Source organism: Taudactylus pleione, unplaced genomic scaffold (genome assembly GCF_031769625.1).
Source record: "Taudactylus pleione unplaced genomic scaffold, aTauple2 ptg001014l, whole genome shotgun sequence".
NCBI classification, from domain to species: domain Eukaryota; kingdom Metazoa; phylum Chordata; class Amphibia; order Anura; family Myobatrachidae; genus Taudactylus; species Taudactylus pleione.
In genome coordinates, this window is record NW_028285415.1 from 230,640 (window position 1) to 256,489 (window position 25,850).

At 48.1% G+C, this 25,850-nt stretch overlaps 1 protein-coding gene across 6 annotated transcripts in view; it reads right to left on the reverse strand.

Moving 5' to 3' along the window:
• Positions 1–25,850, reverse strand: part of STK36 (serine/threonine kinase 36) — a 203,616-nt gene that overhangs the window by 60,298 nt on the left and 117,468 nt on the right. For all 6 annotated transcript variants that reach the window (XM_088461082.1, XM_088461081.1, XM_088461080.1 and 3 more), the window contains exons 2-7: positions 21,758–21,842; positions 19,840–19,980; positions 10,217–10,294; positions 4,315–4,445; positions 1,997–2,246; positions 1,817–1,910 (exon numbers count right to left, since the gene is read on the reverse strand). In XM_088461082.1, coding sequence (XP_088317208.1) covers positions 1,817–1,910; positions 1,997–2,246; positions 4,315–4,445; positions 10,217–10,294; positions 19,840–19,980; positions 21,758–21,842 — 779 coding nt within the window. The remainder of the gene's footprint in view (positions 1–1,816; positions 1,911–1,996; positions 2,247–4,314; positions 4,446–10,216; positions 10,295–19,839; positions 19,981–21,757; positions 21,843–25,850) is intronic.

Consider the following 25,850-nt stretch of genomic DNA (forward strand, 5'->3'; position numbering starts at 1 on the left):
TGTGCTCCGTCATCTTATACACAGATCTTACCAATCACTTTCTCTATGTTAAATGGATGTCTCAGGTCAGTAATGTGTCACTGTACTTCCTCACATCCCTTACTGTGTGCTCCGTCATCTTATACACAGATCTTACCAATCACTTTCTCTATGATAAATGGATGTCTCAGGTCAGTAATGTGTCACTGTACTTCCTCACATCCCTTACTGTGTGCTCCGTCATCTTATACACAGATCTTACCAATCACTTTCTCTATGATAAATGGATGTCTCAGGTCAGTAATGTGTCACTGTACTTCCTCACATCCCTTACTGTGTGCCCCGTCATCTTATACACAGATCTTACCAATCACTTTCTCTATGATAAATGGATGTCTCAGGTCAGTAATGTGTCACTGTACTTCCTCACATCCCTTACTGTGTGCTCCGTCATCTTATACACAGATCTTACCAATCACTTTCTCTATGATAAATGGATGTCTCAGGTCAGTAATGTGTCACTGTGCTTCCTCACATCCCTTACTGTGAGCTCCGTCATCTTATACACAGATCTTACCAATCACTTTCTCTATGATAAATGGATGTCTCAGGTCATTAATGTGTCACTGTACTTCCTCACATCCCTTACTGTGTGCTCCGTCATCTTATACACAGATCTTACCAATCACTTTCTCTATGATAAATGGATGTCTCAGGTCAGTAATGTGTCACTGAGCTTCCTCGCATCCCTTACTGTGTGCTCCGTCATCTTATACACAGATCTTACCAATCACTTTCTCTATGATAAATGGATGTCTCAGGTCAGTAATGTGTCACTGTGCTTCCTCGCATCCCTTACTGTGTGCTCCGTCATCTTATACACAGATCTTACCAATCACTTTCTCTATGATGAATGGATGTCTCAGGTCAGTAATGTGTCACTGTGCTTCCTCACATCCCTTACTGTGTGCTCCGTCATCTTATCCACAGATCTTACCAATCACTTTCTCTATGATAAATGGATGTCTCAGGTCATTAATGTGTCACTGAGCTTCCTCACATCCCTTACTGTGTGCTCCGTCATCTTATACACAGATCTTACCAATCACTTTCTCTATGATAAATGGATGTCTCAGGTCAGTAATGTGTCACTGTGCTTCCTCACATCCCTTACTGTGTGCTCCGTCATCTTATACACAGATCTTACCAATCACTTTCTCTATGATAAATGGATGTCTCAGGTCAGTAATGTGTCACTGTGCTTCCTCACATCCCTTACTGTGTGCTCCGTCATCTTATACACAGATCTTACCAATCACTTTCTCTATGATAAATGGATGTCTCAGGTCAGTAATGTGTCACTGTACTTCCTCACATCCCTTACTGTGAGCTCCGTCATCTTATACACAGATCTTACCAATCACTTTCTGTATGATAAATGGATGTCTCAGGTCATTAATGTGTCACTGTGCTTCCTCACATCCCTTACTGTGTGCTCCGTCATCTTATACACAGATCTTACCAATCACTTTCTCTATGATAAATGGATGTCTCAGGTCATTAATGTGTCACTGTGCTTCCTCACATCCCTTACTGTGTGCTCCGTCATCTTATACACAGATCTTTCCAATCACTTTCTCTATGATAAATGGATGTCTCAGGTCATTAATGTGTCACTGTGCTTCCTCACATCCCTTACTGTGTGCTCCGTCATCTTATACACAGATCTTACCAATCACTTTCTCTATGATAAATGGATGTCTCAGGTCAGTAATGTGTCACTGTACTTCCTCACATCCCTTACTGTGTGCTCCGTCATCTTATACACAGATCTTACCAATCACTTTCTCTATGATAAATGGATGTCTCAGAAGAGCAGGCCAGGAAAGTCTGAGTGCAGGATCCTTGGTGAGGAGACCCTGGAGGAAATCCTGGTAAAGAGACCCGCAGAGTGATCACATTATTCTCTCATTCATGAAAAGGTGAATTCATCACAACTAAGAGAGTCAGGATTCACCTTGAGCTCAGCAGAGACTCCCCGGGGCCACCGCACAGGCTGCTGGGTGATGATGCTGACCAGCTGGAAGATGCTGTGAGTGTAAAAGGGAGGCGTTCCGACCAGCAACTCGTACACAATACACCCCAGAGCCCAGAGATCAGACCGGTGATCATATGGCCGCTCCAGAACCAGTTCCGGTGACATGTACAGAGGGGTCCCTTTAATAGAGCGAACCATCAGCGTATCCAGACTGAGTTCCCGGGCAAAGCTGAAACCAATATACAGATAAACAGGCCATGAAAATATATATATGCATTAGTAGAGGCAGGCCAGTCCTATATCAGTGAGTAAGACATGAAAGACATCGATACACTGGGAGTGACACTGTGATTGAAGGTAAACAAAGGCATTTTGTCCATGCATCATTCTTTTCTGCAAACTACTCCATCTCTGCATCAGTCCAGGAATATGCTCCTATAGGCAGCATATAGACATATAGGCAGGGTGTGCTCCTATAGGCAGCATACAGACATATAGGCAGGGTGTGGTCCTATAGGCAGCATATAGACATATAGGCAGGGTGTGCTCCTATAGGCAGCATATAGACATATAGGCAGGGTGTGCTCATATAGGCAGAATATAGATATATAGGCAGCATATAGACATATAGGCAGGGTGTGCTTCTATAGGCAGCATATAGACATATAGGCAGGATGTGCTCCTATAGGCAGCATATAGACATATAGGCAGGGTGTGCTCCTATAGGCAGCATATAGACATATAGGCAGGATGTGCTCCTATAGGCAGCATATAGACATATAGGCAGGATGTGCTCCTATAGGCAGCATATAGACATATAGGCAGGGTGTGCTCCTATAGGCAGCATATAGACATATAGGCAGGGTGTGTTCCTATAGGCAGCATACAGACATATAGGCACGGTGTGTTCCTATAGGCAGCATATAGACATACAGGCAGGATGTGCTCCTATAGGCAGCATATAGACATACAGGCAGGATGTGCTCCTATGGGCAGCATATAGACAGGGTGTGCTCCTATAGGCAGCATATAGACATATAGGCAGGGTGTGCTCCTATAGGCAGCATATAGACATATAGGCATGGTTTGCTCCTATAGGCAGCATATAGACAGGATGTGCTCCTATAGGCAGCATATAGACATATAGGTAGGATGTGCTCCTATAGGCAGCATACAGACATATAGGCAGGGTGTGCTCCTATAGGCAGCATACAGACATATAGGTAGGGCGTGCTCCTATAGGCAGCATATAGACATATAGGCAGGGTGTGCTCCTATAGGCAGCATATAGACATATAGGCAGGGTGTGCTTCTATAGGCAGCATATAGACAGGATGTGCTCCTATAGGCAGCATATAGACATATAGGCAGGGTGTGCTCCTATAGGCAGCATATAGACATATAGGCAGTGTGTGCTCCTATAGTCAGCATATAGACATATAGGCAGGGTGTGCTCCTATAGGCAGCATATAGACATATAGGCAGGGTGTGCTCCTATAGGCAGCATATAGACATATAGGCAGGGTATGCTCCTATAGGCAGCATATAGACATATAGGCAGGGTGTGCTCCTATAGGCAGCATATAGACATATAGGCAGGGTGTTCTCCTATAGGCAGCATATAGACATATAGGCAGGATGTGCTCCTGTAGGCAGCATACAGACATATAGGCAGGGTGTGGTCCTATAGGCAGCATATAGACATATAGGCAGGATGTGCTCCTATAGGCAGCATATAGACATATAGGCAGGATGTGCTCCTATAGGCAGCATATAGACATATACGCAGGGTGTGCTCCTATAGGCAGCATATAGGCAGGGTGTGCTCCTATAGGCAGCATATAGACATATAGGCAGGATGTGCTCCTATAGGCAGCATATAGACATATAGGCAGGATGTGCTCCTATAGGCAGCATATAGACATATAGGCAGGATGTGCTCCTATAGGCAGCATATAGACATATAGGCAGCATATAGATATATAGGCAGCATATAGACATATAGGCAGGGTGTGCTTCTATAGGCAGCATATAGACATATAGGCAGGGTGTGGTCCTATAGGCAGCATATAGACATATAGGCAGGATGTGCTCCTATAGGCAGCATATAGACATATAGGCAGCATATAGACATATAGGCAGGGTGTGCTCCTATAGGCAGCATACAGACTTTTAGGTAGCATATAGAATTATTAGTATGATGTGCTCTTATAGGTAGCTATTTACAATGGGCAATATATACAATTACTGTATAGGCAGTAAGCACCTATGTATTTATTACACTTAATCACACTCACCCAAAATCACAGAGTTTGACTGTCCCATCTTTACCCAGTAATATGTTCTGTGGTTTCATGTCTCTGTGAAGAATGCGGTGCGAGTGCAGGTAATACAGAGCGGAGACAAGCTGGGATGAGACATCCTTCACCTACAGAGGGGAGACAGCCAGACAGCATACACAGAGGTAATTCACCTGATACCTATAGAGGGGAGACAGTCATACAGCACACACATACAGGTAACTATTCTGATACCTATAGAGGGGAGACAGTCATACAGCACACACATACAGGTAACTATCCTGATACCTATAGAGGGGAGACAGTCATACAGCACACACATACAGGTAACTATCCTGATATAGAGGGGAGACAGTCATACAGCACACACATACAGGTAACTATCCTGATATAGAGGGGAGACAGTCATACAGCATACACAGAGGTAATTCACCTGATACCTATAGAGGGGAGACAGTCATACAGCACACACATACAGGTAACTATCCTGATACCTATAGAGGGGAGACAGTCATACAGCACACACATACAGGTAACTATCCTGATACCTATAGAGGGGAGACAGTCATACAGCACACACATACAGGTAACTATCCTGATACCTATAGAGGGGAGACAGTCATACAGCACACACATACAGGTAACTATCCTGATATAGAGGGGAGACAGTCATACAGCACACACATACAGGTAACTATCCTGATACCTATAGAGGGGAGACAGTCATACAGCACACACATACAGGTAACTATCCTGATACCTACAGAGGGAAGACAGTCATACAGCACACACATACAGGTAACTATCCTGATACCTACAGAGGGGAGACAGTCATACAGCACACACACACATACAGGTAACTATCCTGATACCTACAGAGGGAAGACAGTCATACAGCACACACATACAGGTAACTATCCTGCTATAGAGGGGAGACAGTCATACAGCACACACATACAGGTAACTATCCTGATACCTACAGAGGGGAGACAGTCATACAGCACACTTATACAGGTAACTATCCTGATACCTATAGAGGGGAGACAGTCATACAGCACACACATACAGGTAACTATCCTGATACCTATAGAGGGGAGACAGTCATACAGCACACACATACAGGTAACTATCCTGATACCTATAGAGGGGAGACAGTCATACAGCACACACATACAGGTAACTATCCTGATACCTATAGAGGGGAGATAGTCATACAGCACACACATACAGGTAACTATCCTGATATAGAGGGGAGACAGTCATACAGCACACACATACAGGTAACTATCCTGATACCTACAGAGGGAAGACAGTCATACAGCACACACATACAGGTAACTATCCTGATACCTATAGAGGGGAGACAGTCATACAGCACACACATACAAGTAACTATCCTGATACCTACAGAGGGGAGACAGTCATACAGCACACACATACAGGTAACTATCCTGATACCTATAGAGGGGAGACAGTCATACAGCACACACATACAGGTAACTATCCTGATACCTATAGAGGGGAGACAGTCATACAGCACACACATACAGGTAACTATCCTGCTATAGAGGGGAGACAGTCATACAGCACACACATACAGGTAACTATCCTGATACCTACAGAGGGAAGACAGTCATACAGCACACACATACAGGTAACTATCCTGATACCTACAGAGGGGAGACAGTCATACAGCACACACATACAGGTAACTATCCTGATACCTATAGAGGGGAGACAGTCATACAGCACACACATACAGGTAACTATCCTGCTATAGAGGGGAGACAGTCATACAGCACACACATACAGGTAACTATCCTGATACCTACAGAGGGGAGACAGTCATACAGCACACTTATACAGGTAACTATCCTGATACCTATAGAGGGGAGACAGTCATACAGCACACACATACAGGTAACTATCCTGATACCTATAGAGGGGAGACAGTCATACAGCACACACATACAGGTAACTATCCTGATACCTACAGAGGGGAGACAGTCATACAGCACACACATACAGGTAACTATCCTGATACCTATAGAGGGGAGACAGTCATACAGCACACACATACAGGTAACTATCCTGATACCTACAGAGGGGAGACAGTCATACAGCACACACATACAGGTAACTATCCTGATACCTACAGAGGGAAGACAGTCATACAGCACACACATACAGGTAACTATCCTGATACCTATAGAGGGAAGACAGTCATACAGCACACACATACAGGTAACTATCCTGATACCTATAGAGGGGAGACAGTCATACAGCACACACATACAGGTAACTATCCTGATACCTACAGAGGGAAGACAGTCATACAGCACACACATACAGGTAACTATCCTGCTATAGAGGGGAGACAGTCATACAGCACACACATACAGGTAACTATCCTGATACCTATAGAGGGGAGACAGTCATACAGCACATACATACAGGTAACTATCCTGATACCTATAGAGGGGAGACAGTCATACAGCACACACATACAGGTAACTATCCTGATACCTATAGAGGGAAGACAGTCATACAGCACACACATACAGGTAACTATCCTGATACCTATAGAGGGGAGACAGTCATACAGCATACACATACAGGTAACTATCCTGATACCTATAGAGGAGAGACAATCATACAGCACACATACAGGTAACTATCCTGATATAGAGGGGAGACAGTCATACAGCACACACATACAGGTAACTATCCTGATACCTATAAAGGATAATTGGATGCGGGGACATTGTGTGGATTATGTTTTCTCCGCTGGCGCCACCAGGGGGAGGGCTGTAAGGGGAGAGGCCGCTCCCCGAGCTGAAAATTTCCACCTAAATGGTCCAGTTATAGCGGCGCCGACTGGGTAAATGGTGGGCCGCACAGGGCCGTTACTGGTTTAGTGGGGCTCAGCTGCTCTCCTGGGCACCTTAAGAGGCATCATACCTGGCACAGCCACAGCTTAAAATGTGTGCGTGGGGGGAATTACGGTCACAGAACATTATATATTGACCCTAATTTATCTTCAATATCAGCGTGAGGAATTCAGCGCCAGACACTTAGTATCAATATCAGCCCGAGACAGCGCCAATATCTGTTGAGAGCACATGACAAGACGTTAGAGACTGGGGTGGAGTGGATAATAGAAAACATGCAGATGGGGCAGCAGAGAACAGGATACACACATGAGCACGTGGAAGGGGCAGGGAAGTCCAATGAGGAGAAGGTTGCAGTAGCCAAGATGGGAGATGATCAGCAAGTGGACAATGGTTTTGGTGGTATCCTGTGAGAGGAAGGGTCTGATTCGAGCAATGCTGCGGAGCTGGAACCGACAGGATAGGGCAAGAGATTGAAAGTAGGGGTGAAGGAGACGGAAGAATAAAGAATGACTGCAAGGTAGCGGAATTGGGGAACAGAGGAGATAGTGGTGTCGTTTGATCGTGATAAAGAGATCGGTAGGGCAGGAGACTCTAGATGGAGAGGAGACAATTAATTCAGTTTTTGCCATGCTGAGTTTGAGAAAGCTCTCGGACATCCAGGATGAGATGGCAGAGAGGCAACTAGACACCCGAGGAGGGAAGCGGTTCTCTAGATTCGAAAATGGCTTGTGACCAGATCAGTTGACCTTTCATGATTCAAACCTTGCAAACATTTAGTCTTGAGAATGACTTTCTCCAAGGTATTCAGGCCCTATACTCAGTCTCATCGGCCAGTAGGTGAACAGGCTTTTGTCGTCTCCCTTTCCCATAGTAAATGGCACCAGACAGGTTTTTTCCTTCGTTGCACCTGATCTTTGCCCTGGTCATCGAGCCGCTAACGGCTCAGATCCATCTGGACCCAGACATTAAAGGGGTGCTACTAGGCAGTGAGGAATATAAAGGGTCTCTTTTCTGATTATATACTTCTGACTTTAAACTTCTCCTCGTATTTCTATCCCCAAGTTCTTCCAGAGCCTGGCTGTATATGGCACTCTCTCAGGCTATAAAATAAATCTGTCTAAGACCAAATCCCTCGCATTGCACTTATCACCCGCAGTCCTGGATCTCCTACACCACAATTATACATTTACTTGGTGCACCTCCAAACTAAAAATATCTGGGGTGACATAGCTAGTCAATACAAACCCCTATAAAATTATCAAACTGGACATTCTTGTTTGGCAGGACCTAATTATTTTTTGGTTAGGTAGGACAGTGGCGATTACGATGAATCTCATGCTGAGACTACTCTACCTTTTTCAGACCCTTCCCAATAAAGTTCTGAGCTCTGTTACACCTGTATAGATGGTTAGCTCAATTTGTATAAAGACTTATACTGCCACACATTAGCTTATTAGCTCTTGGTCGTCCTAGTACCAATGGTGGGGACTGATTTCCCGCCAACAGTCTATTATTTTGCTGCCCCTTTAGGTCAAGTTGTAACTTGGTTTGTGACCTTGCAGGTCCCCCAACGGGTTCACCGAGAAACTAGCTCCTGTTTTCTAGCTCATCCATTGTTGTAGTTTCAAGCCCCTGTTAGGCCAGAATCTGAGAGATTCCACCCAGTCATCCCTTTTTCGTATTCTATTCTAAACCTCACTATAAGATGACATCCCAGCCTTTCCCCTTGCTTTCTGTCAAAACCTCTTCTCCGTGTGGTTAGAGGGAGGTTTTAGGGTGGTGTCTAAATCTCCTCAACCCTGGCCGATGCGCTGCTCTGTGAGACACTTTATAGACTCTCTCCCCCTTGCTCCATCAAAAGATCTTGGACTCCCCTTGAGACTCTTTGCCTTACTAACGCTCTCCTGAAAGGACTTAACTCTATCTTCAATAACTTTCTGCTCCGTGCTAGGCAGCCAGTCACACCGAGCCATGAGCTTCACTGGGAGTAAGACTTGGGAGTAAGTCCACCGGATGAAGACACTTGGTGAAGACCATGGTGAGAGAAAGGGTTTCTAGATCTTCTATCTCTTCCTTGGCTAAGGAGAATGCATACGAGGTCTATGATAGGTGGTATCTAGTACCCACTTGGTTCCGGCGGAGTAGTGTCGGAGGGGGATGTGGTGAGATGGCTCCTTTCTTGCATATTTGGTGGTCACACCGGAAGATAACCCAATTTTGGCATGGGTTTGCTCGTCTCCTTTCTGAGATTCTTTAAATACCAATATCCAAGTCTCCTTGGTCTTTGGCTGCCCACTAGAAGGATTGGATGAATATGCGGACAAGCTCTCTGTACAAATGCTGAATGTGGCTAGATGCCAGATTGCTGGACATTATAAATGCTGTGATACAATGCCTTCGGGTTTGGGGCGACTGGTTTGTCTCTGAAAGCCCCTCGGAGTTCTTCCTTCTGGCTTTTCAGGCCTCTTGCTTTAACTAGGTTAGGACCTCTCTCTAGCACTATTTTCTTTATAGAGCTTTTACACTCCTCTCCCCTACTGTATACTGAGGGGCTCGGATTAGGCCTTCTCCTTCCTAACCCCTCCTTTTCTCCTTCTACTTACCTCTCGGTTCCCTATCTTTTATTTCATTATACTACATGGGTAGTTTTGTTTACGCCTACACTTGGTGATACAGGTCGCACACAAAGGACGCTTGTCCACTATTGTTTATTTCTGTATTATGACTACTCTTTCCTATGTTCATACAACGGTTTGTGATGTTACCCTCCTGCTGCGGATGTCGCCTATGCCCTTCATATCATTTTGCGTATATGGTTTCCTGTATCAAAGTGAAATTTTAAATAAACACATTAAAAAATATATAAAAGTGTCCTCCACACTGTTCAGCCCTGTGTCCTCCTATTCCCAGAGGGAACACTACATCTTTATTATATAAATACAGGTAAAACAAAAGACGGCAAGGGAAGTGATAGGATAATAGGACTTGGGCTTTTCTCCACTCACCAAATCCTCAGACAAGTTCCCATCGTCCTCTAGAATCTGGAACAATTCTCCCTCGGCGTATTCTGTGACCACCACAACCTGCAGAGACACAGCCGGGAAAGGAAGCTGCCAACAAGATCCTCAGCAAGGATAATGTCCCGTTCGGGCAGTGGTGTAAGACTGATCCCGATTGGCTGCCTGGCTATTGCCACCTTAGGTGAGAAGTGCATACGTTCCTGCTCTAATCACTGTCATCAGCCACTGACATCACACTGATAGATGGCCCTAACTGTCATCAGCCACTGACGTCACAATTACATACGGTCATGCTCGAATCACTGTCATCAACCAATGACGTCACACTAATATATGGCCCTGCTCTAATCACTATCAACTGCAGTCACACTTACATACGCTCCTGACCTAATCATAATCACTATCAACTGCAGTCACACTTACATACGCTCCTGACCTAATCACTGTCATCATCCACTGACAACACACTTCTTTACGGCCCTACACTAATCACTATCAGTAGCAACCGATGTCGCACTGAAATACTGTCCGCACTAATCACTATCAGCAGCCACCGACAACACACTATACCGTCCTGCACTAATCACTGTCAGCAGCAACTGATGTCACAATAATATACAGTCCAGCACTAATCACTATCAGCAGCAACTGACATCACACTGTAATACCATCCTGCACTAATCACTATCAGCAGCAACTGATGTCACAATGATATACGGTCCAGCTCTAATTACTATTATCAACGACTGACGTCACACTTATATACGGCCATGCTCTAATCACTATCAGCAGCCACTGACGTCACACTTGCATATGGTCGTCACACTTACATATGGCCCTGCGCTAATCACCATCATCAGCACCTGACCGTAACACTTACATACGGTCCTGCTCTGATCATTATCTCTACGTCAGTTCAACCAGGTTTGTCCACTACCCATTTTTTTTTTAGTTAAGAGAGGATGTAAAAAAACTATTTCTGCCACATATCTCCACTGTCTGACCGTTCGGTTCCGAAAATATGAGATATGGTAAGAACTTACCCTTGTTATCTCTATTTCTACGAAGTCCATAGGGTTCCACAGGATACCTTGGGGTATAGGTGTGACGTCAGTCGCTGGGCACCATAGAGTTAAGCTTTTCAGCCTCCCAGGATGCACTAGGGTCCCCCTCCTATACCCCGCCCCCGAGCCAAGGCACCTCAGTTAGTTATCAAGCCATAGGCCGGAGGAGGAGAAGGAAGAGAGAGAAAAAAGATCTGGACACATACATGAATCACATTCTCACCAGAGGGAGACGGAAAACCGGTGACCAGAGCAAAGCCCATCTGCAGCACAGGTGCGACAGGGCGGGAGTCCTGTGGAACCCTATGGACTTCGTAGAAATAGAGATAACAAGGGTAAGTTCTTACCATATCTCATATTTTCTACTTCAGGGTCCATAAGGTATCCACAGGATACCTTGGGGATGTCCCAAAGCAGTATCCTTTAAGGGTGGGGACGCTCCTGTGCAGAAAGGAGAATCCGCCGCCCGAAGGAAGCATCCTGAGAGGCGAAGGTGTCAAACCTGTAATACCTCACGAAGGTATGGACAGAGGACCACGTAGCAGCCTTGCAGATCTGAACTGCCGAGGCACCACGTCGAGCTGCCCACGAAGGACCCACAGACCTAGTGGAATGAGCCTTCAGAGAAGGAGGGACCGGTAGGCCTTCATGAAGATAAGCTTCAGAAATAGCCATACGGATCCAGGCTGCCAAAGTTTGCTTTGAAGCAGGCCAACCCTTTTTACGGAAGCCATAGAGGACAAACAAAGCGTCCGACTTCCTAAACGAAGAAGTGCGGTCAACATAAGTCCTTAAGGCCCGCACAACATCCAAAGAGGCCTCACCCACGGAAAGACCCGGTGAGTTAAAGGCCGGAACAACTATTTCCTCGTTAACATGAAACTGGGAAACAACTTTGGGAAGAAACTCGGGCCGAGTGCGGAGCACTGCCCTGTTCCCATGAAAAACCAAGAAAGGGGGTCTACAAGAAAGAGCCCCTAACTCAGAAACACGTCTGGCCGAAGCAATGGCCAGAAGGAAAACAGTCTTAGCTGTTAGCCATTTAAGATCCACTGAGCCCAGTGGTTCAAACGGCGGTCCTTGGAGAGCCCTCAGGACCACAGCCAAATCCCAAGGCGCCACAGGTGGAACAAAGGGCGGCTGAATGCGGAGAAGGTGCGCACATCCGGGATTGTAGCAATCCTACGGTGCGCACATAAAGGTGCGCACATCCGGGATTGTAGCAATCCTACGGTGAAACCAGACAGATAGGGCCGAAACCTGTACCTTCAAAGAAGCAAGGCGAAGCCAATGATCTAGTCCCGCTTGCAGGAAGGCGAGAATCCGAGACAGACGAAACTCCCGCGGTGCATAACCTCTCGGTCGACACCACTGGAAGAACGTATGCCACACGCGATGGTATATCCTCGCGGAAGACGGTTTCCGAGCTCGTAACATGGTACGCACCACAGAGCTGGAAAACCCCCGGGACCTCAGCATGGCCGTCTCAACAGCCACGCCGTCAAAGACAGCCGAGTCAGGTCCGGGTGAAGGCAAGGACCCTGAGACAGAAGGTCCGGTCATAGAGGCAACCGCAGAGGACTGCCCACGGACAGACCCTGAAGGTCTGAGAACCAGTGCCGTCTGGGCCACGCGGGAGCTATCAACAGGAGCGTCCCTCCTTCCTGTTTGAATTTCCGGATTACCCGTGGAAGAAGGGAGACCGGAGGGAACAGGTATGCGAACCGGAACGTCCACCGGACGGACAGAGCATCCACCAGAGACGCCCCTTCGTCTCTTGTGCGAGACCCGTACACCGGCAACTTGTTGTTGTGCCGGGACGCCATGAGGTCGATTTCTGGAAGACCCCACCTGTCCACCAGTAGTTGAAAAACGTCCGGGTGCAGGGACCATTCCCCCGGATGAACGTCCTGGCAACTTAGAAAGTCCGCCTCCCAATTTAGCACTCCCGGGATGAAGACCGCTGATATGGCCGGAAGATTGCGCTCCGCCCAAACCAGGATCCGAGAGACCTCTACGAGAGCCGCCCGACTGCGAGTTCCTCCTTGCCTGTTTATGTAGGCCACGGTGGTAGCGTTGTCCGACTGGACCTGCACCGGGCGACCCTGGAGAAACCGCTGTGCCTGCTGGAGAGCATTGAAGACCGCACGAAGTTCCAAGATATTTATTGGAAGCTCCGCTTCTGTCGGCGTCCACCTGTCCTGGAACAAGTGTGGACCCGAAACTGCTCCCCAGCCCCGAAGACTGGCGTCCGTTGTCAACAGGACCCAATTTGGAACCCAGAACGGACGTCCCTTGTTGAGGCGGGTCGTCTGTAACCACCACGCAAGGGACAGGCGAACCTCCTGGGTGAGCACAATCGTCTGGGACTTCAGAGACTGAGGCAGCCCGTTCCACTTGGACAGGATCAGGTGCTGCAGAGGTCTGGAGTGAAACTGGGCGTATTCCACCATGTCGAACACCGACACCATGGAGCCCAGTAACCTCATCGCCGAGTGTAAGGACACCCGGCGGCTGGGCAGGCAACTGCGCACCCTTGACTGTAAAGCAGAGATCTTGTCCTCCGTCACGAAGATCCTTTGCTGTCCCGAGTCCAATAAGGCTCCAAGATGCAGAATCCTCCGAGACGGGATTAGAGTGGACTTCTGCCAGTTGATTAGCCAGCCGTGCCGTTGCAGCAGTGCAATGGTCAGGTCCAAGTGGCGTAACAGGAGCTCTGGAGATCCTGCCACCAATAACAGGTCGTCCAAATACGGGAACATGCGGACTCCCTGCAGCCGCAGAGAAGCCGCCATGACCGCCATCACCTTGGTGAAAACACGTGGTGCTGTTGCCAGGCCAAAAGGTAACGCCCGAAACTGGAAGTGGTCGCTGCGGATTGCAAACCTGAGGAACTGTTGATGGCGCAAAAGAATAGGGACATGCAGGTAAGCGTCCTGTATGTCCAATGACACCATGTAGTCCCCAGGTTCCAGCGCCAGAATGATGGACCGTAGGGTCTCCATCCGAAACTTCGGGACCCGCAAAGACTTGTTGAGTGCTTTGAGGTTGAGAATCGGACGATATGACCCATTGGGTTTCTGTACCAAAAATAGATTTGAATAGAAACCCTGGCCCCTCTGGGAGAATGGAACAGGCACTATAACTCCAGCCTGGAGCATAGTGTGCAATACCTTCCGCAGCTCCGTAGCCTTGTTCCGGTCTGATGGTAGACCCGTGGTGAAGAAGCGAGCCGGGGGGTCTGTGCCGGAAGGAGAGGGCGTATCCGTGGGAAACCACCTCCAGAACCCAAGTGTCTGTCGTAGTGGTCGACCAACACTGGGCGAACTGTAGCAGGCGGCCTCCCACCCTGGGATCCCCCAAAGGGAGGCCCGGACCGTCAGGCCGCAGGCTTGTCATCTGGCTTGGGGGCCGGACGTCTGGTACTCCATGCCTGCTTCCGGGGCTTGACCGATTTCTTAGGGCCAGCCTGTCGAGGAAACGACTGTGGTTTGGGCCTGCCCTGGGCCCTAGATGACCGAAAGGACGATGGTCCCGAACCAGAAGGAGCAGCGGCCGACGGGAGACAAGCAGATTTGGCTGCCGCCAGCGTGGCCACAATCTTATCCAGATCCGGACCGAAGAGAACTTCTCCGGTAAACGGCAACGCTTCCAGACCTTTCTTGGAATCTGCGTCCGCCTTCCAGGATCGCAGCCACAAGGTGCGACGAGCAGCTACCGCTGCTGAAGAAATTCTAGACACCAGAGTACTAATGTCTAGAGCCGCCTCGTTGATGTAGGTGGCCGAATCACGGAGATTGCCAATCAACTCCGCCTGTTCGGCCGGACAGTCGGATTCAAAAGAAGCCTCTAATGAATCCGCCCAGCGCTCCATCGCTCTGGCAACCCAGCAAATGGCTATAGCCGGCCGTGCTGCCCCCCCTGCAAGGGAATAAGCGGACTTCAGGCAGATTTCTACCTTGCGGTCCGTAGCATCCTTAAGGGAGGACATGGATGGCATCGGCAATGTGGCACTACGGACAAGACGGGTCACGTGAGAATCCACCTGTGGAGGGGATTCCCACTTAGCAAAATAATTATCCGCGAACGGATAAGCCACCGCCAGGCGTTTCTGCGGCTGGTATCTTTTGCCAGGTTGTTTCCACGCCTCCTCTAAATGGTCCACCAACTGACCCGAAAGAGGAAAGACTGTGGCATCGCCCTTCACATCTTTGAAAAAGGCATACTTAGATTTAGCCGCTGGGGGAACTTCATCCTCAATCACCAAGGCTGTGCGGACCACCCGAATAAGTCCAGGAATATATACTTTGGACTTAGCATCAGCGTCCTTAGTATGGAGAGGTTCCTGATCGTAAGGATCCAGAATCTCCCCATCATCAGACGTCCCTTCGTCATCCTCATAAGGAGCGGACAGAGACGCCACCGGCCTTTTATGAGGCCGCATCACAGACTCCCCTTGCCACACATCCGACAAGTGCTGTACAGAACTCGTCAGAGAGTTAACCCACGCTGGCTCCTGAGAACCCGGGAGCGGGGGATTTGGGAGACTGTGGGGTACCACCAATTGTCGCGGGAACCCCTGCATGGGTGACGACACCACAGACTGCTGGGACAAACCCATCGGAGTAAACGCGGGCTGCGGAGCTAACTGGCCCACTAAAGCTGTTAACGCCTGAGCGAAACAAGCCCAGGGCGGCTCCTGTACCGGTGCTGTAACCGTAATAGGCCGCGCCATGGACAAACACTGCCGGCAAAGGCCCTCCGCGCTACCCTCCCCCTCCGCTAACGGTACTTTGCACGTGGTACACTGTAGCCGGAGGGGAAAATCACTTTCAGACATGATGGCACCACGTATGTGACCTCTCTCACCAATTAAGTATTAAATAGGCGAGAGACCACCCTGCAGCACCGCACCGCAAGGGCTTTAGCAGAAAGAACAGGGACAGTAATAAAGCTGACAGTTTAGAGAAGAAAAGTTACAGGCAGCGCTAGCACAGTCACATACAATGCAGAGAAATAACAATTCCTGCACTAACAGCGCTGATCACTCAACTACACAGACACAGGGCCTGGTAGGACACAGCGCTGCATACACAGACCTGAGCCACAGCGGAGGAGAGGTATGCGGGGGGGACCCAGACCACGATGCTTCCGTCCAGCGCTTCCAGCAGCGTTCACCATGCGTTCTGGAGAAGATGGCCGCCGAGGAGCAGAGAGGAGGCTGGCCTGGGGGAGGAGCGCTGCCACAGGACCAGTCGGCAGCATGCAGAGAGGGCTGTGTGCAGCGGGGGAGGCGCCGGCTGTGAGACAGGGAAGGCGCGCTCCCCTGGCATGCATTTAACCCCTGGGACGCCGCAGCGCTACCGCTCTGCTGTGGTCCGCTGTCCCAGGGGGTAGTGGAAAGCGCAGGTTGGTCGCCTGGCTCCACGCTGCAGCCAGTCCCCAGGGAGCCCCCTGCCTGGGGACTTAGGACCATGTGACCAGCGGGGACCCACCGCGGGACCCCGCTGCTTACCTTTGTCCCCCTTGGATCCGGCCATGGTCCGGAACATCTGGGGTCACCGTAAGCTGTGACCCCAGATGCTCACCAGCATCCCCGGATCGGTACCGGCGTTCTGGTACCGGCAGGGGTGTAGGGAAGACAGCATGGACGTCAGGACTGACTGTCCATGCTGTACATCCAGATGTGCAGCCACAGCTGCACTGAAGAAAGCTTCAGGGGCTCTTCTAGCCCCCACTCCGACAGGTGCACCCGACGCCGGCCGGGCACCAAACTAAACTGAGGTGCCTTGGCTCGGGGGCGGGGTATAGGAGGGGGACCCTAGTGCATCCTGGGAGGCTGAAAAGCTTAACTCTATGGTGCCCAGCGACTGACGTCACACCTATACCCCAAGGTATCCTGTGGATACCCTATGGACCCTGAAGTAGAAATATTGATTTTTCAATTTATTAATCACGGCTTATTTATTCAGTTTATTTGAAGTATCACGGGTGTAGGAATCACCCCGACATTTGGACCTCTAAGGTAGATTTTCCTCCAGAATCCAAAAATCCAAACCAAATTACTTTATCTGCTTTACGGTTCGAGTTACAGCAAAAATACAAGATTTTGGAAGAGAATTAAAAACACCAGGTTACATTATAATCGGTTAAGTTGACGTTCGACTACTGTTGTACCACATTCATGTCACAATAACCTGTGCATTTCCTCTTTCCTGCCTGGGGTGTTGCTCTCTGCACTGGTGCTTCTAGCACACTCAGCTGATGCAACAAACGGCTGAGATTAAGTAGTTTGTGTGCTAGAAGCACCAGAGCAGAGACCGACACTCCAGGCATGAAAGAGGAACTGCACAGGTGTTAACAGGTGCAGGGTGCTAGAATGAAGACTATATCACGCGTAAATAACCATACCAACAATTACCACACACCAATAATCACAGGCAAATAACTGCACACCAATAACCACACAACATAAATCGCACGCAAATAACCTCACGCCAATAACAATAACCACACAACAATAATTACAAGCAAACAACTACACACCAAAAACCACATGCTACTAACCACATACTATTAACAAATAATCACACAGCAATAACAAGAACAGCAATAACCAGACACCAATAACCACACACTAATAACAATAATCAGATGCCAATAATAACCACATACCAATAATCACACAATAAAAAATTGAAATTACCACACAACAATAATCACATGCAAATTAACCACATCCCAATAACCATATGCCAACAACAACCACACATCAAATAATCACATGCAAATAACCAACACCAATAAGAATAACCACATACCAATAACAATAACTGCATACCTATAACCACATACCACTACCCACATGCCGATAATAACCACATAATAACCGCACACCAATAACCATAACCGCACACCAGTAACAATAATCACATACCAATAACCACACATCAAAAACCACATACTAATAACCACACACCAATAATCACATGCCAACAACCACTGCACGCCAATAACCACATAGCTAGAACTGTACAACAATAGTCACACATGACCATAAACACATACCAATAATCACACACCAATTACAATAACCACACAACAATAATCACACGCAAATAACCAAACACCAACAATAACCACATAATATAGCTTAAAATTGGATACAAAACAGTGCTCAAACCAGCTGCCCTCCCTCAGCATCAACGGAAGCCCACCAAGCCTCCAACCAAAAGTAACACAAACTAAAATAAGGACTATAAAAGCAGCCCATACACGGTGCGATAAAGCAGCCGACCCGACGGACTGGTACGATTTGGCTGCTATAGCGCACTGTGTATGGGCCTGATATCGGACAGAGCGTGCACCCGTGGGGTCGTACATCGCACCCCCTGATCTTACTGCAGGTTCAGTCGATCAAGGGATGCGATGTGCGATCCCATGCAGCGCTATTCGGGTGAGGGAGGGGGGAGCCGGCATATCAGGCAGTTGGCCACCTGATCGCACCGTGTGTGGGGACCGCCCGATATGTCGGACATCGGATCCCCCGTCGCGTTGAACGGTGCCATCGCACAGTGTATGATCGGCTTTAGTGGGATGGCGCTAGGAAAATAAAATACAAAAATAGGGAACATTCACAATATTATAACAATAAACTAAATCTATTATGACCCTAAGGCTTGTGATGAGTTTATTGTTATAATATTGTGAATGTTCCCTATTTTAGTATTTTGTTTTCCTAGCGCCATCCCACTAACAGTCCTTATTTTGGTTTGAATAACCAAATAATAACCACATACCAATAACCACAACCACATACCAATAACCGCACGTCAATAACAGATACTTCTATGACAATAGCGCTATTGCAGTCTCTTACCTCCCTCTCCACCCCCAAAATAACAATAAACACATGCCAATAGCCACATAGATATAAATGCACAACAATAACCACACACCAATGACCATAAACACATACTAATAACACACCAATAACAATAACCACACAACAATAATCATACGCAAATAACCACAAATCAATAACAATCCCCACACGCAAAAAAACAAACACCAACAATAACCACACACCAATTACAATAACCACATGCCAATAACCGCACCCCAACAACCACATATCTAGAACTGCACACCAATCATCACACACACCAATAACCATACGTAAATAACCACACACCAATAACAATAACCACATGCCAATAACCGCACCCCAACAACCACATATCTAGAACTGCACAACAATAACCACACACCAATGACCATAAACACATACCTACAACAATATCCACACAACAATAATTATATGCAAATACCCACACAACAATAAACACACACCCATGACCATAAACACATACCAATAACCACATGCAAATAACCACACATCAACAATAACCACATACCAATATCCACACACCAATAACCATATATCAATATCCACACACCAATAACCATATATCAATATCCACACACCAATAACCGCACACCAACAAATACTTGTATGACAATAGCGCGATTGCAGTCTCTTACCTCCCTCTCCGTCTCACAGCTGTCTAACATGCGCACAATGTTAGGATGTCGCAAATCTCTCATAATCTGGATTTCTCGCTTTAAACCTTTTAGTTCTTTCTCTGAACGCCCCACTTTAGGGATGAACTTCAGGGCAACAATCTGCAGAATAAGAATAATATAGGGATTATCAATCCGTAGATCCATCGCGCTATGCGGCCTGGGAGCAGCAGACAGGCTTACTGCTCGCTCAGTACCAGTATTATATCATGGTGCTCAGGTCTCCCTATTATCACAGCAGCGGACATTTAGCCACTATAAAGAGGTAATCTATGATGTAAGTCAGGCATAGATCCCATTTACAGGAATTATCATCCCATTCATGACAATGGTTTAATAAAACCCACATGACAAGAGCCCATTACACAGGTACACCAAGAGCAAGGTCTAAATGTATGTAATGTGCCTGCTTGTACATGTAATGAGACGTTACCCGTCTGTGCATGTACATGTAATGAGACGTTACCCGTCTGTGCATGTACATGTAATGAGACGTTACCCGTCTGTGTATGTACATGTAATGTGACGTTACCCGTCTGTGCATGTACATGTAATGAGATCTGTGCATGTACATGTAATGAGACGTTACCCGTCTGTGCATGTACATGTAATGAGACGTTACCCGTCTGTACATGTACATGTAATGTGACGTTACCCGTCTGTGCATGTACATGTAATGAGATCTGTGCATGTACATGTAATGAGACGTTACCCGTCTGTGCATGTACATGTAATGAGACGTTACCCGTCTGTACATGTACATGTAATGAGACGTTACCCGTCTGTACATGTACATGCAATGAGACGTTACCCGTCTGTACATGTACATGCAATGAGACGTTACCCGTCTGTGCATGTACATGCAATGAGACGTTACCCGTCTGTGCATGTACATGCAATGAGACGTTACCCGTCTGTGCATGTACATGCAATGAGACGTTACCCGTCTGTGCATGTACATGCAATGAGACGTTACCCATCTGTGCATGTACATGCAATGAGACGTTACCCGTCTGTGCATGTACATGCAATGAGACGTTACCCGTCTGTGCATGTACATGCAATGAGACGTTACCCGTCTGTGTATGTACATGTAATGTTACCCGTCTGTGCATGTACATGTAATGAGACGTTACCCGTCTGTGCATGTACATGTAATGAGACGTTACCCGTCTGTGCATGTACATGTAATGAGACGTTACCCGTCTGTGCATGTACATGTAATGAGACGTTACCCGTCTGTGCATGTACATGTAATGAGACGTTACCAGTCTGTGCATGTACATGTAATGAGACGTTACCCGTCTGTGCATGTACATGTAATGAGACGTTACCCGTCTGTGCATGTAATGAGACGTTACCCATCTGTACATGTACATGCAATGAGACGTTACCCATCTGTGCATGTACATGTAATGAGACGTTACCCATCTGTGTATATACATGTAATGAGACGTTACCCATCTGTGTATGTTCATGTAATGTTATGGAACTGCACCATGGTGTAATCTCCTCCCCAGGTATTATACATTATTACTATACATAAATAAGGAAACACAAGGCAGTTACCCATCTGTGTATGTACATGTAATGTGACGTTACCCATCTGTGTATGTACATGTAATGTGACGTTACCCATCTGTGTATGTACATGTAATGTGACGTTACCCATCTGTGTATGTACATGTAATGTGACGTTACCAATCTGTGTATGTACATGTAATGTAATGTAACTGCACAATGGTGTAATCTCCTCCCCAGGTATTATACATTATTACTATACATAAATAAGGAAACACAAGGCAGTTACCCATCTGTGTATGTACATGTAATGTAATGTAATAGCACCATGGTGTAATCTCCTCCCCAGGTATTATACCTCTCCACTGAGCTTTCTTCTTCCCTTATAGACTCTTCCAAAGGAACCTTCTCCGATCAGTTCTAGAACATGATATTTCTCCATCCTTCAGTAAAATGAATATAAGGAACAATATACAAATGACAGTTACTCTATCATACTGTGGTAACACTGAGTACAGAGGGAAGTAATAATGACACTGTTATGGTGCGTACACACTACACAATATGCTCCCTGAGCGATATAGTGTAGTGTGTCCCCGGCAGGCTGTGCTCAATATCGTTCATGACATTGAGCACAGCCGCTGAATGATATCATTAACGATATCGGTCAGCGCCGGGCTCTCTCCCCCATTCCCCAACATGCAGCAACCTGACGAGATCGTCAGGTTAGCCTGCATGTCAGCCCGATGAACGATGATGACGAACGACCCGCGGGACCGCGCGTTGTCGTTATCGTTCATCGTTTTGGGGTTAAAAATGGACGATAAAGTGGACGACTGAACGGTAACGTTATCGTTCAGTCGTCCACTTTATCGCCCAGTGTGTACGCACCATTACTCTATCACACTGTGGTAACACAGAGTATAGAGGGGAGTAATAATGACACTGTTACTCTATCACACTGAGTACAGAGAGGAGTAATAATGGCACAGTTACTCTATCACACTGAGTACAGAGAGGAGTAATAATGGCACAGTTACTCTATCACACTGAGTACAGAGAGGAGTAATAATGGCACAGTTACTCTATCACACTGAGTACAGAGAGGAGTAATAATGGCACAGTTACTCTATCACACTGAGTACAGAGAGGAGTAATAATGACACTGTTACTCTATCACACTGAGTACAGAGAGGAGTAATAATGGCACTGTTACTCTATCACACTGAGTACAGAGGGGAGTAATAATGACACAGTTACTCTATCACACTGAGTATAGAAGGGAGTAATAACAAGAGATATGGTAAGAACTTACCTTTGTTATCTCTGTTTCTACGAAGTCCATAGGGTCCACAGGGTTGACCTTGGGGTTATAGCTGGAACAGGATCCATGGGCACCACACAGTTAAGGTTTTAGCTCCCAGGATGCACTTGGGTCCTCCTCTATACCCCGCCCCCGAGCCACAGGCACCTCAGTTGGTAAGCAGCCTAGGCCGGAGGAGAATATGGAACAGAGAGAAGGAAGACTGGAACACACAAGAAACCATACTCACAGCAATGGGAGACGGAAAACCGGTGACCAGCCACACAGCCCATTTGAAGCCAGGTGCGTCAGGGCGGGCGCCCTGTGGACCCTATGGACTTCGTAGAAACAGAGATAACAAAGGTAAGTTCTTACCATATCTCTTGTTTTCTACTTCAGGGTCCATAGGGGGTCCACAGGGTTGACCTTGGGGATGTCCCAAAGCAGTTCAACTAAGGGCGGGGACGCTCCTGTGCTGAAAGGAGCACCCGGCGCCCAAAGGATGCATCCTGAGAGGCGAAGGTGTCAAACGCATAGAACCTCAAAAACGTTTGAATAGAAGACCAAGTGGCCGCCTTACACAGCTGAACAGCAGAAGCGCCACGTCTAGCAGCCCAAGAGGGACCCACAGAACGAGTGGAATGAGCCTTAACAGAGGCTGGCACAGGTAAACTCTCCTGTGCATAAGCCTCACAAATAACGGAACAAAGCCAACGGGCTAACGTTTGTTTGTTGGCAGGCCAACCCCTCTTGTGAAAACCAAAGAGGATAAACAAGGAATCAGACTTCCTAACCGAAGCCGTCCGGTCCACATAGATTCTAAGCGCCCGGACCACATCTAAGGAAGTCTCACCAGCTGAAATATCAGGGGACTGAAAAGCTGGCACAACAAGTTCCTGATTAATGTGGAACTTCGAGACCACTTTGGGCAAAAACTCAGGACGAGTGCGGAGCACCGCTCTGTCCTGGTGAAAAATCAGGAAAGGAGGGCGACAGGAAAGCGACCCCAATTCAGACACCCTCCTGGCCGAAGCAATTGCCAGGAGAAAAACGGTCTTAAATGTCAGCCACTTGAGCTCCACCGACTCAAGAGGCTCAAACGGAGGACCCTGCAGGACCCGTAGAACCACCGCCAAGTCCCAAGGAGCCACAGGAGGCACAAAGGGAGGCTGGATCCTGAGAACACCTTGGAAAAAGGTGTGAACGTCCGGCAGCATTGCAATCCGCCGTTGAAACCACGCAGACAAGGCGGAAAGACCCTAGAAACTCGGAACACCTGAGGATCATAATTTCTGGACTCACACCACTGAAAGTAAGTGTGCCACACCCTGTGATAAATCCGTGCTGAAGCAGGCTTGCGTGCCCGGAACATGGTACCAATAACCGAACTGGAGAAGCCCCGAGACCTCAAGACGGCTGTCTCAAGAGCCACGCCGTCAAAGACAGCCGACCCAGATCCGGGTAAAGACAGGGCCCTTGAGACAACAGGTCCCGACGCTGAGGAAGAAGGTACGGAGCGTCGATGGAGAGGCTCCTGAGATCGGAGTACCAAGGACGTCTGGGCCACGCCGGAGCTACCAGCACTAGCGTGCCGCCGTCTTGCTTGAATTTCCGCAGAACCCGAGGAAGTAGGGATATCGGAGGAAACAGATACGCCAGGTGAAACGTCCATTGCACCGACAGCGCGTCCACCAGACTTGCGCCTGCGTCTCTTGTCCTTGACCCGTAAACGGGCAACTTGTGATTGTGACGGGAGGCCATCAAGTCCAGCTCCGGCAGTCCCCACCTGTCCACGAGTAGCTGAAACACCTCTGGGTGAAGCGACCATTCCCCGGGATGCACGTCGTGACGGCTGAGGAAGTCCGCTTCCCAATTGAGGACTCCAGGGATGAAGACCGCCGAGATTGCTGGAATGTGACCCTCCGCCCAAGTCAGGATGCGAGACACCTCCGACATCGCTGCCCGACTGCGAGTTCCTCCTTGGTGGTTGATATACGCCACCGTGGTGGCGTTGTCGGACTGCACCTGTACCGCCCTTCCGTGAAGAGCGGGGCCGGACGACTGCAGGGCCCTGTATACAGCCCTCAGTTCCAGGATGTTGATGGGAAGAAGAGTTCCTTCCGCAGACCAACGACCCTGGAGAGACAATGAGCCGGTCACTGCCCCCCAACCCCGGAGACTGGCATCCGTTGTGAGCAGGACCCAGTCCGGGATCCAAAAGGGGCGCCCCTCGACCAGATGAGCTGTCTGAAGCCACCAAGCCAAAGATTGCCGAACGTCCGGAGACAACACCAGCACCTGAGAGCGGATCCGGTGAGGTAACCCGTTCCATTCCGATAGAATCAGCCCCTGCAGGGGCCGGGAATGGAACTGGGCAAATTCCACCATGTCGAATGTCGACACCATGGACCCCAGAACTCTCATAGCCGAATGGACCGACAGGCGGCAACTGCTCAGGCAACTGCGTATCCGCAGCTGTAGGGAGGCGACCTTCTCCGGAGTCAGGAAGATCCTTTGCTGACGCGAATCCAGCAGGGCTCCCAAATGAACCATCCGCTGTGATGGAATCAGGGAGGACTTTTTCCAATTTATCAACCACCCGTGTGCTTGCAGGCAAGCGATCGTCAGGTGGAGATGTTGAAGCAGTACCTCTGGGGAGCTCGCCAGCAACAGGAGGTCGTCCAGATACGGCAGCAGCCGTACATTCTGGTTCCGAAGATGTGCGGCCATGACCGCCATAATCTTCGTGAACACCCTCGGCGCCGTGGAGAGACCAAAGGGTAGTGCCCGGAACTGATAGTGGTGTTGAAGGATAGCGAACCTCAGATACCGCTGGTGCGAAGGTGCTATCGGAAAACATGGAGGTAGGCGTCCTGGATATCCAGGGACACCATGTAATCCCCCGGTTCCATCGCCAGAATGATGGAACGTAACGTCTCCATCCTGAACTTGGGAACCCTGAGGAATTTGTTCAGAGACTTCAAGTTGAGGATAGGGCGATGAGAACCATTGGGTTTCTGCACCAGAAACAGAGACGAATAATACCCCGTCCCTCGTTGTGATTGAGGAACGGGAACAATGACCCCTGCTTTCAGCAAGGACTCTATAGCCTCCTGAATCCGTAACGCCTTGGTCTTGTCCTGAGAAG